Source organism: Oncorhynchus kisutch, unplaced genomic scaffold (genome assembly GCF_002021735.2).
Source record: "Oncorhynchus kisutch isolate 150728-3 unplaced genomic scaffold, Okis_V2 Okis04b-Okis11a_hom, whole genome shotgun sequence".
In the NCBI taxonomy this organism is placed as follows: Eukaryota; Metazoa; Chordata; class Actinopteri; order Salmoniformes; family Salmonidae; genus Oncorhynchus; species Oncorhynchus kisutch.
In genome coordinates this window covers 6,887,600-6,899,866 of record NW_022261981.1, presented here as the reverse complement: position 1 = coordinate 6,899,866, position 12,267 = coordinate 6,887,600, and the positions used below count along the sequence as shown (strand labels likewise).

General features: G+C 44.4%; 1 protein-coding gene across 1 annotated transcript; it reads right to left on the bottom strand.

Annotated features, from left to right (window-relative positions):
- Nucleotides 1-216: 216 nt before the first annotated feature.
- Nucleotides 217-11,826, bottom strand: LOC116359729 (BCL2/adenovirus E1B 19 kDa protein-interacting protein 3). Its single transcript, XM_031813101.1, has 6 exons — nucleotides 10,879-11,826; nucleotides 9,549-9,972; nucleotides 9,138-9,213; nucleotides 8,651-8,757; nucleotides 8,104-8,253; nucleotides 217-1,925 (listed from the first exon to the last, which is right to left on the bottom strand). Exons 1-6 carry the CDS (start codon nucleotides 10,919-10,921, stop codon nucleotides 1,877-1,879), a joined length of 849 nt encoding a protein of 282 aa, XP_031668961.1. The 5' UTR covers nucleotides 10,922-11,826; the 3' UTR covers nucleotides 217-1,876.
- Between the last annotated feature and the right edge of the window lie 441 nt (nucleotides 11,827-12,267).

Here is a 12,267-nt window from a genome sequence, read left to right as displayed (position 1 = left end):
TGTTATAATGCTAACATTGTGGAAATGTATTCATCTGTTTTGGTTATTTGTGATGGGAGTTAGAGTTTACTTGTTGGCATGGTAGGGGGACACGTTTGAAATATCCATTTGGTATGAATGTTGGGAAAAAGGCAATTTTAGGAAAATGTATTGACTGATATTTAGGATAATTACGTTTTCCTTGTACGGTTTTCCAGAAACGAGCACAGAGGTGGATATTTTTATGATCCATTTTATTTCTCAGATACAATTCCAACTGTTCTTACAAAACAGTTTTTCAAAATCACATATACACTTGACATGTTGACCAGCTCTACAAGACATGCAAAAACAGATTGGTAATGCCTCTTCAAGGCATAACTCGGAAAGCCTCTGTTGCTCTCTTCATTCTTAGAACAAAAAAATACTGAAGCATTCTGGATACTGAGATTTCGTATTTAATTAGGAGTGAAGTATAAGTAAGGCAAAATAAAAGATTTCTAAATTCCCTCATAATTACAAGTGTGAAAGTCTATATTTTCCCCTAGAATATTTTATATGGAGATGTGTGGTCTTATGCAGTAGTGGTAGAAAAGCTGTTTTTGTTTATTTCAAATGGTCACGTAGACCATTAACATGCCACTGACCATAAAACACGCTCGGTTTACATAGTGCCACATCTAATGTACACAACGTACAATTCTACCCATACACATGCATAATCAGTGAATGGGACACCTTGTTGTCACAGAAAACAACCCTGAGTGAAAAATAACACCAATAAACTGAAAGGTGCCGACAGAACCAAAACCCTGACGTTCCTGTTCGACCTAATCTGGGATCTAATGGAAGATGCTCCATTACATTGATTCTCCATTACTTCCTCAAACACTTTCAAGGTTTATCTATTTCAAACCTTTTTAATTTCTCCTGAAACCTTGTTTTATTATTAAAGCCCTTCATGATCCATGAGAAGGATCTGGGTCAGAAATAACATTTTGGTTGAATGTCTTGATCCCTTTTCCCAAACCAAGGACATTCTGATAAAACAAGCAACATCTCGCTAAAATACAACGTCCAGCTTTCTTGTCTGACCCACTCCCTTTTCTTCACCGTGCATATCTCAACGCTGAGAAATTCACAGTGCTTTTCTGTATCATCACCTTCTTACTGTAATATCATTACCTCAAAAGTCTTCTACTACAAAAAATGTCTCAACTCGGAGCAAGATAAAATGTCTTGAAAATGACTGACAGTGAACGCTAGCTAGCTAGCCGTTTGACAACAATGGCTCTTAAAAGGTTGATTATAAGATGGCCCCCCTACCCAGAGATCGTCCAGTGAGATGGAGGAGGAACACCGGGTTCTACTTTCCAGTGGAGCAGGGTTATTTAAAAAGCAGCTCTGGGAACTAAGGGAAAAGCCAACAGTATTCACAGGGGTACAATACAGATACAGGCAGGGTGGACTGCTCACCGCCAGGGGAAAACAAAAAGTGTGTCCCAAATGGAACCCTATATAGTGCACTACTTTTGATCAGAGTCCTATGGGAACTGGTCAAAAGTAGTGCACTATGTAGGGAATTGGGTGCCATTTTGAGCCATCTGTGGAGTTGGGGGACACATGACAGATGTTGCCTATCTGTATCTAAATGGAACCCTATACCCTATATAGTGCACTACTTTTGATCAGAGTCCTATGGGAACTGGTCAAAAGTAGTGCATTATGTAGGGAATAGGGTGCCATTTTGAGTCATCATATTGAGTGGAGTTCGGGGACACATGACAGATGTTGCCTATCTGTATCTAATAAGCGCCACTTCAAAGCTAGCAGCAGTGGAAGGTAACGGTGTTGGTGCCAAAAAAACATGCTGTTCCAGTCCAGCGGAGTGTCCCCTTTAGAAGGTACTGGTCACTGAGGTAGTTAGACGTCTCCCAATGTACACCCTGAGGACAGAGGGGAAAGAACATCAACATACTAGTATAGTTCTGTACATATGTTGTCCGTTTTATTTTGTGCAACTTGGTAAACATGCTAAGTTTATTTATTATTTTTTCACTTATTTTTGTCGGTTAGAGTTTCTTGAAAATCAGCAAGGCATTCTTCAGATGTTTCACTCTACAGTCCCCAGTGTATTGTATTATATTATTTACGAGGATCACCCAATGGGCTGCGGGTGAGGCAGGGGCTGCTCTTCCTGGGGTCCAAACAGGAGACAACACTTAAAAAACACAGCACTACAATACAGTGTAGTCATTTAGCAGACGTTCCCATCCAGAGAGACCCACAGCACTACATTACAGTGTAGTCATTTAGCAGACGTTCCCATCCAGAGAGACCCACAGCACTACATTACAGTGTAGTCATTTAGCAGACGTTCCCATCCAGAGAGACCCACAGCACTACATTACAGTGTAGTCATTTAGCAGACGTTCCCATCCAGAGAGACCCACAGCACTACATTACAGTGTAGTCATTTAGCAGACGTTCCCATCCAGAGAGACCCACAGCACTACATTACAGTGTAGTCATTTAGCAGACGTTCCCATCCAGAGAGACCCACAGCACTACATTACAGTGTAGTCATTTAGCAGACGTTCCCATCCAGAGAGACCCACAGCACTACATTACAGTGTAGTCATTTAGCAGACGTTCCCATCCAGAGAGACCCACAGCACTACATTACAGTGTAGTCATTTAGCAGACGTTCCCATCCAGAGAGACCCACAGCACTACATTACAGTGTAGTCATTTAGCAGACGTTCCCATCCAGAGAGACCCACAGCACTACATTACAGTGTAGTCATTTAGCAGACGTTCCCATCCAGAGAGACCCACAGCACTACATTACAGTGTAGTCATTTAGCAGACGTTCCCATCCAGAGAGACCCACAGCACTACATTACAGTGTAGTCATTTAGCAGACGTTCCCATCCAGAGAGACCCACAGCACTACATTACAGTGTAGTCATTTAGCAGACGTTCCCATCCAGAGAGACCCACAGCACTACATTACAGTGTAGTCTTTTAGCAGACGTTCCCATCCAGAGAGACCCACAGCACTACATTACAGTGTAGTCATTTAGCAGACGTTCCCATCCAGAGAGACCCACAGCACTACATTACAGTGTAGTCATTTAGCAGACGTTCCCATCCAGAGAGACCCACAGCACTACATTACAGTGTAGTCATTTAGCAGACGTTCCCATCCAGAGAGACCCACAGCACTACATTACAGTGTAGTCATTTAGCAGACGTTCCCATCCAGAGAGACCCACAGCACTACATTACAGTGTAGTCATTTAGCAGACGTTCCCATCCAGAGAGACCCACAGCACTACATTACAGTGTAGTCATTTAGCAGACGTTCCCATCCAGAGAGACCCACATCTAGAGCATCCATCTCAAGATAGCCAGGTGACACAACCAGGCATCACAGTTGTATCACCAACCATGTATCGCAGTCATATCCCAACCACATACAGTTGAAGTCGGAAGTTTACATACACCTTAGCCAAATACATTTAAACTCCGCTTTTCTCAATTCCTGACATTTAATCCCAGTACAAATTCCCTGTTTTAGTTCAGTTAGAATCACCACTTTATATTAAGAATGTGAAATGTCAGAATAATAGTAGACAGAATTATTTATTTCAGCTTTTATTTCTTTCATCACATTCCCAGTAGGTCAGAAGTTTACATACACTCAATTAGTATTTGGTAGCATTGCCTTGACATTGTTTAACTTGGGTCAAACGTTTCGAGTAGCCTTCCACAAGCTTCCCACAACAAGTTGGGTGAATTTTGGCCCATTCCTCCTAACAGAACTGGTGTAACTGAGTCAGGTTTGTAGGCCTCCTTTCTTGCACACGCTTTTTCAGTTCTGCCCACAAATGTTCTATAGGATTGAGGTCAGGGCTTTGTGATGGCCACTCCAATACCTTGACTTTGTTGTCCTTAAGCCATTTTGCCACAACTTTGGAAGTATGCTTGGGGTCATTGTCCATTTGGAAGACCCATTTGAAACCAAGCTTTAACTTCCTGACTGACGTCTGGCGATGTTGCTTCAATATATCCACGTAATTTTCCTCCCCCATGATGCCATCTATTTTGTGAAGTGCACCAGGCCCTCCTGCAGCAAAGCACCCCCACAACATGATGCTGCCACCCCCATGCTTTATGGTTGGGATGGTGTTCTTTAGCTTGCAAGCCTCCCTTTTTCCTCTGAACATAACGATGGTCATTATGGCCAAACAGTTCTATTTTGTTTCATCAGACCAGAGGACATTTCTCCAAAAAGTACGATCTTTGTCCCCATGTGCAGTTGCAAACCGTAGTCTGGCTTTTTTATGGCAGTTTTGGAGCAGTGGCTTCTTCCTAGCTGAGCAGCCTTTCAGGTTATGTCAATATAGGACTCATTTTACTTTTGTACCTGTTTCCTCCAGCATCTTCACAAGGTCCTTTGCTGTTGTTCTGGGATTTATTTACACTTTTCGCACCAAAGTACGTTCATCTCTAGGAGACAGAATGCATCTCCTTCCTGAGCGGTATGACGGCTGCGTGGTCCCATGGTGTTTATACTTGCGTAGTATTGTTTGTACAGATGAACGTGGTACCTTCAGGCATTTGGAAATTGCTCCCAAGGATGAGCCAGACTTGTGGAGGTCTATAATTTTTTTCTGAGGTATTGGCTGATTTCTTTTGATTGTCCCATGATGTCAAGCAAAGAGGCACTGAGTTTGAAGGTAGGCCTTGAAATAAATCCACAGGTACACCTCCAATTGACTCAAATTATGTCAATTAGCCTATCAGAAGCTTCTAAAGCCATGACATTTTCTGGAATTTTTGAAATCATCTGTTTGTAAACCATTTTTGGAAAAATGACATGTCATGCACAAGGTATATGTTCTAACCGACTCAAACTATAGTTTGTTAACAAGAAATTAGTGGAGTGGTTGAAACATAAGTTTTAATGACTCCAACCTAAGTGTATGTAAACCTCCGACATCAACTGTATCACAGTTGTATCCCCAACCACGTATCACATACATAAAACAATGCAAAATGCATTAAAATGCCTGTCTCGGGCCTCCCGGGTGGCGCAGTGGTTAAGGGTGCTGTACTGCAGCGCCAGCTGTGCCACCAGAGAATCTGGGTTCACGCTCAGGCTCTGTCGTAACCGGCTACGACCGGGAGGTCCGTGGGGCGACGTACAATTGGCTTAGCGTCGTCCGGGTTAGGGAGGGTTTGGCCGGTAGGGAAATCCTTGTCTCATCGCGCACCAGTGGCCCCTGTGGCGGGCCAGGCGCAGTGCGCGCTAACCAAGGTTGCCAGGTGCACTGTGTTTCCTCCGTTTCCTTGGTGCGGCTGGCTTCCGGGTTGGATGGCGCTGTTTTAAGAAGCAGTGCAGCTTGGTTGGGTTGTGTATCGGAGGACGCATGACTTTCGACCTTCGTCTCTCCCGAGCCCGTACGGGAGTTGTAGCGAAGAGACAAGATAGTAGCTACTAAACAATTGGATACCACGAAATTGGGGAGAAAAAGGGGTAAAATTCAACAACAACTAAAAATTATAATAATAAAAAATAAATAAATGCCTGTCTCTTCACAGCAAGGTGTTATTTCATCTGGTTCATGAACCTGGTTTTATTGCCAGCTTGAGTTACCTGCGGCAGGTAGCCTAGTGGTTAGAGCAGGTAGCCTAGTGGTTAGAGCAGGTAGCCTAGTGGTTAGAGCAGGTAGCCTAGTTAGAGCAGGTAGCCTAGTGGTTAGAGCAGGTAGCCTAGTGGTTAGAGCAGGTAGCCTAGTGGTTAGAGCAGGTAGCCTAGTGGTTAGAGCAGGTAGCCTAGTGGTTAGAGCAGGTAGCCTAGTGGTTAGAGCAGGTAGCCTAGTGGTTAGAGCAGGTAGCCTAGTTAGAGCAGGTAGCCTAGTGGTTAGAGCAGGTAGCCTAGTGGTTAGAGCAGGTAGCCTAGTGGTTAGAGCAGGTAGCCTAGTGGTTAGAGCAGGTAGCCTAGTGGTTAGAGCAGGTAGCCTAGTGGTTAGAGCAGGTAGCCTAGTGGTTAGAGCAGGTAGCCTAGTGGTTAGAGCAGGTAGCCTAGTGGTTAGAGCAGGTAGCCTAGTGGTTAGAGCAGGTAGCCTAGTGGTTAGAGCAGGTAGCCTAGTGGTTAGAGCAGGTAGCCTAGTGGTTAGAGCCAAGTAGCCTAGTGGTTAGAGCCAGGTAGCCTAGTGGTTAGAGCCAGGTAGCCTAGTGGTTAGAGCAGATAGCCTAGTGGTTAGAGCAGGTAGCCTAGTGGTTAGAGCAGGTAGCCTAGTGGTTAGAGCAGGTAGCCTAGTGGTTAGAGCAGGTAGCCTAGTGGTTAGAGCAGGTAGCCTAGTGGTTAGAGCAGGTAGCCTAGTGGTTAGAGCAGGTAGCCTAGTGGTTAAGCGCATTGGGCCAGTAACCGAAAGGTTGCTAGATCGAATCTCTGAGCTGACAAGGTAAAAAAATATATATATATTGGTTGTTCTGCCCCTGAACAAGGCAGTTAACCCACTGTTCCTAGGCCATCATTGTAAATACGAATTTGATCTTAACTGACTTAAATAAAGGTTAAATAAATATTGGGTGACAGAGTTCCATGTAGTCATGACTCTATTTAATACTGTGTGTTGGGGACTGTTGAAGAGATCTCTGGCTGCATGTCTTGTTGTACAGATGAGTGTCTGAACTGTGAAGAGATCTCTGGTTGCATGTCTTGTGTTGAACCGATGAGTGTCTGAACTGTGAAGAGATCTCTGGTTGCATGTCTTGTGTTGAACCGATGAGTGTCTGAACTGTGAAGAGATCTCTGGTTGCATCGATGAGTGTCTGAACTGTGAAGAGATCTCTGGTTGCATGTCTTAAGTTGTACCGATGAGTGTCTGAACTGTGAAGAGATCTCTGGTTGCATGTCTTAAGTTGTACCGATGAGTGTCTGAACTGTGAAGAGATCTCTGGTTGCATGTCTTAAGTTGTACTGATGAGTGTCTGAACTCTGAAGAGATCTCTGGTTGCACCGATGAGTGTCTGAACTCTGAAGAGATCTCTGGTTGCACCGATGAGTGTCTGAACTCTGAAGAGATCTCTGGTTGCACCGATGAGTGTCTGAACTGTGAAGAGATCTCTGGTTGCACCGATGAGTGTCTGAACTGTGAAGAGATCTCTGGTTGCATCGATGAGTGTCTGAACTGTGAAGAGATCTCTGGTTGCATCGATGAGTGTCTGAACTGTGAAGAAATCTCTGGTTGCATGTCTTGTGTTGTGCCGATGAGTGTCTGAACTGTGAGCCAACTGCTTAAACAGACAGTTCTGTACCTTCAACACCTCGCACAAAGACCAATAGTGATGCAGTCAAACTCTCCTCAACTTTGAGCCAGGAGAGATTGACATTCTCCCTCCGTATACACAGTGCCTTAAAGGCTCACAGCTCAAACTCTGGTGACTGAAGTGGATCAACTATTCCATTCTTCCCACAGTGAGCTGCGACCAGAAAACGTAAGACATCTGATCTCGGGCCTTAGCAGCACAGCTAAAACACACATCTGCTAGAATGCAGCTCTAGTCAACTGTGTGTGTGTGTGTGTGTCTGTGTGTGTGTAGATATAGTTGATGATAAAAAATACTGTAATATAAAAATACTGTAGTATAGCCTTCTAATTCTACTTAGATTAAGATCACATTATTGGTCAAGGGCGCAATGGCATCTAGGACCTGATACCAACAACCCCCCCACCGGTTGCCAGCTCACTTCCCAACAGATTCTTCCCATCAGACCCGGGATTCGAACTGGCCACCGGTTGCTGGCTCGCCTCTAACCATTAGACTACCTGTGCCTCTACACTCTAACCACTAGACTACCCTGCCGCCTCTACACTCTAACCATTAGACTACCTGCTGCCCCTGGTATCTATGGTGGAGATGAGACAAAATAGTATACTGATCACCAAACTAGATTTGTGTTACTATAATCTCTCTACAGAGTGCAGATTATATCCCATACAAACACACAAGAGACCTATTTCACGTTCTGCTCTTTTACCCTTTACAAATAATACATTCTCCATAATTAGCTTTTATTTTCTAAATGTTTTTAAAATCATAACTCACCCCAGACCGATGGCCAGTACGTGGGATATGAGCAGAGAAGGAAGGAAAAGTTTGAGGAACTCTGCAGAGAAGATCCCTCCGTTCTTCATGACGCTGGTGTTTCTGATGCTGAGAGGGTTGATACGTTTGGGATGCTTCAGAACAAACTCCCTGCATCCAAAATACAAGAGAGCACATTACAATGTGCCTGGAAGTGGTTTGGGATGCTTCAGAACAAACTCTGTGCACCCAAAAGACAAAAGAGCACATTACAATGTCCCTGGAAGTGGTTTGGGGATGCTTCAGAACAAACCCCCTGCACCCAAAAGACAAGAGAGCACATTACAATGTCCCTGGAAGTGGTTTGGGTAGAAAGGAATATCAAGTTCTGTTCTATATCATTCTATAATAGCGTAGAATTATATATAAGTTGTATTCAATTCAATGATATTCTATTGTTTTCTATATTACAAACTGGGCTGAGCAGAACTGAATTGAAAACACATATAATAGATATGACCCGTCTGTCTGGGATACTGAGGGGAATATATTGAGGGGGGTTACTAACTTGCGTTGAATGTTCTCAGGTCTACTGGACCAGTCCCAGATCCAGTCTGCATTCTTCTTCATCAGGTTCTCCACTTCACGTCTCCGTTCTAGGTAGTCTTCTTCAGACTGGAACAGAATATAAAAAATATTTTTTAAACGACTTTATTTGTTAATTTGTTACAATGGGGAAAAACTGCTCTTCTGCTCTGCTCTCAACCTCTGAGTGGAAAAACTGCTCTTCTGCTCTGCTCTCAACCTCTGAGTGGAAAAACTGCTCTTCTGCTCTGCTCTCAACCTCTGAGTGGAAAAACTAGGAATGTAAAAACAATATATTTTAGAATTAGAAATATTAGGTTATAACTTTTTTTGTTTTGTTTTTGTTTTCTAACCCTTGAAACCACCCTGCTGTGCCTCACCAACCACTTAGAGATTAGTGCCCCACACAGAGTTTACTAGAATGATTTTATATTTAATCTCTATGGTGTCCCTGGATAAGGGCTCCAAACCTGTGAGCTGTTCTTCTCTCCTGAGCTGTGCACTTCTGAGCCACGGCGGAGCAAAGGAGTCTGGGGTCTCGGAGGACTGAGTGGGGGGGGGGGGGGGAGACACAGCGGAAGAGAGAGACTACATAAGCATTGGGGAAGAGCCCTCTTGACAGATCTCTTGTGTTTCCATCATGACAAGCTTCATCTATTAAATCTGATCTAGAATGTACAGAGGCACTCATGCAGATGGTGGATAGGAGGTCAGAGGTCACTAGAGTACCTACTGTGCTATAACTCTAGTGAATGACAGTGTCTCTTATCTCTTAGTCCTTTGTGTTCAGATAGCTAATCAGTATAAAACAAATCCAACATTTTGTCCTGATCGGTCATGTGATGGTCTATATGGCATGTGATTGGTGAGTGGAGAGACACCTGTCACAGGGAACACTGCCCCTGGAGCTGCTTCTTCCTGACTCGTGCTGGGCGTCTAACAACATCTTCTCCAAGTCCACCCCTCCCTGGACTGAGCCAGACGCAGACCCTGACCCAGGAATCAGGTCACCTCCCTGGGTAGAGGCAGAGAGAGGCAGGACCGACGCAGGGGTAGACCCAGCCATCAGGTCTCCACCATGGACTGAGGCAGAGGCACCTAACCCAGAGCCTGGTAGCTCAGTGGCAGAGCCTGGTAGCTCAGTGGCAGAGCCTGGTAGCTCAGTGGCAGAGCCTGGTAGCTCAGTGGCAGGGCCTGGTAGCTCAGTGGCAGAGCCTGGTACCTGCTCTTCCTCCACACCAGCAGCCCCATGTGCTGGTGAGCCACCACTGTTGCCATTGTTAAAGTGCAGCTCCACCCAGGAACCTTAAAGAAGAAAACATAAACATGACAAAATGGTGCAGAACATTGAGACATAGTTGATAATAGGCCAGTCATAAAGCAGGTATTAACAGCCTGCGTGTGCTGTGGGAGTGGTTGAGGAGGTGTGTTTAGCCTAGATAGCGTGGCACATAAATGTTTTGTTCTTTAAATAGCACCTGCTCAGTGCCCATGACAGTACGTGCCCCCCTTATTGCTCAATGGTCTCTGTCCTCTGCCCACATTTTCCTTCCTGTGTGTATCCAATAGGAAAGCGAAATGTTCAATCCCCCCTTCCACTTTATAGGCTGGCTATCCAATAGGAAAGCGTCGTGTTCAGCCCCTCCCCTTTATAGGCTGGCTATCCAATAGGAAAGCGACGTGTTCAGCCACTCCCCTTTATTACATAACGGAGAAGCACACAACAGGTGGATGGGCAGAATCATCTGGTTTGTTGTGTTTCTTATCGTAGCTGCATTGAACAATGCCAAACATAGCATCATTACAGCATTGAGAATACGTCATTCAGAACACTGCGCTAAAGTCAATATCGACTTTACATCAGCTAGCTGTCAATGTTATTCTAGGCCTGCCCTATAGCCCAACGTTACCTATCCTACTGTCTGATCTGTCTAATGTAGGACAGACAGGCAACACCAGGAATGTTTACATGGCCGCGGAATTACTACCACCGCTGAAGAAACATTGTTGTGATACAATGTAGCAAAAAAACTAATATCTGTGTCTCCTCGGCGCAACACTGTTTAAACCATAACAATATGATGTACAATGACGTAGGCTACATGTCTCATGAAGACAGCATGGCATCCTGAATATACTGCGATCATATGGTCCGTTGTTTTCACATTATGCAACATGCCATTATAGACTACGAGACAACAATTAACTTACCCTGCAAATTTTCCTCGATGACACTTTCTTTGTCTTCCGTCATGTTGGTAAATAAAGGACGCAATGCGTATTTGATTGACTCCCCCTTTGCGTCGCGATCGTTCAGAGTCAAACGTCCTAAATATTTGGAAGAATCCTGTAATTACAAATCCGAATGTAGACAATGTTATTCTGATGCCTCTGAATTGGGAGAAAGGTTTAGATCGAGTGCAGACCATTCAGGAAAGCACTAGGCTACCAGAACAATAACAACAAGCATGTGACTAAACTTGGCCAGCTGTGTGGCCTACACGGGTTTGCACCATGAATATCAAATCTGGTCCCTTATCACTGGTGTATTCATTAGTCGAATTCCGTTGCGAAACGTTTTGTAAAGGAGTTTCTATTGGACAAATTCAGGTAAATCCCTCCCCGTTCGTTCCGTTTGCTTTGTGCATTTGCTTCCGTTTGGTTTAGAGTAAACGGTAAACGGTTTCTATTGCAAAACGTTGCCAGATTAAACGTTTTCCTGTGTGAAGCAACTCTCTGGGCTGTTGACCGAAATTAACGCTTCATGTGATTGGTCCAGAAAGTACTAGACGCAGTAGAGCTACATGTAAACAAACACGAGCGTGCGTATTTAGGCATAAATAGCCTGATGTGATTGCTGTTATTGTATCATAATACCGGAATGCATGAGCTTTCTAGGAAACATTCGGTATGTCTGACAACACTGGCAGGCGTTTCTTCCATCCATAAAGTTAGGCTGCAACACATGAAGAAACAGCCTTCACCTGTTGACCTTTTCCAGACCATCCAAGACTGTTAGAGTGATGAATGCACTGACAGTGTCTGTGATAATGTATGCGTCTAAAACTAATGTTCTCTACTTTGTCCTCGGGGTAGCCTATGGCTTCTAGATATACCACGACAGCTCTTACAGACTCCACAACAGCTCTCACAAGCTAACTTCTACTTAAAGTTTACTACTTGTGGTGTCCATATAGAGTTGTGAATTCAGTCATGCGTTTGTGAGAAATATCTCATCCAGCTAATCAGACTGATCTGAGAATGTGTTCTCTGACGCCATCTGCAGGATCAGTTTGTCCTGCTGAGGACTGAGTATTCCAGCACCCTCCCCCTGTATCCTCCATCAGTATTCCATCACAATGACACCCTCCCTCCCCTGTATCCTCCATCAGTATTCCATCACAATGACACCCTCCCTCCCCTGCATCCAAATCAGTATTCCATCACAATGACACCCTCCCTCCCCTGTATCTTCCATCAGTATTCCATCACAATGACACCCTCCCTCCCCTGTATCCTCCATCAGTATTCCATCACAATGACAACCCTCCCTCCCCTGCATCCAAATCAGTATTCCATCACAATGACACCCTCCCTCCC

Coding starts and splice junctions, on each gene's coding strand:
- LOC116359729 (XM_031813101.1), bottom strand. CDS start 10,921: ATGACGGAAGACAAAGAAAGTGTCATCGAGGAAAATTTGCAGG. Junction 8,758..9,137: donor GAGAGAAGAACAGCTCACAG/GTTTGGAGCCCT, acceptor ATTCTGTTCCAG/TCTGAAGAAGACTACCTAGA. Junction 1,926..8,103: donor GTACTGGCCATCGGTCTGGG/GTGAGTTATGAT, acceptor CTCTGTCCTCAG/GGTGTACATTGGGAGACGTC.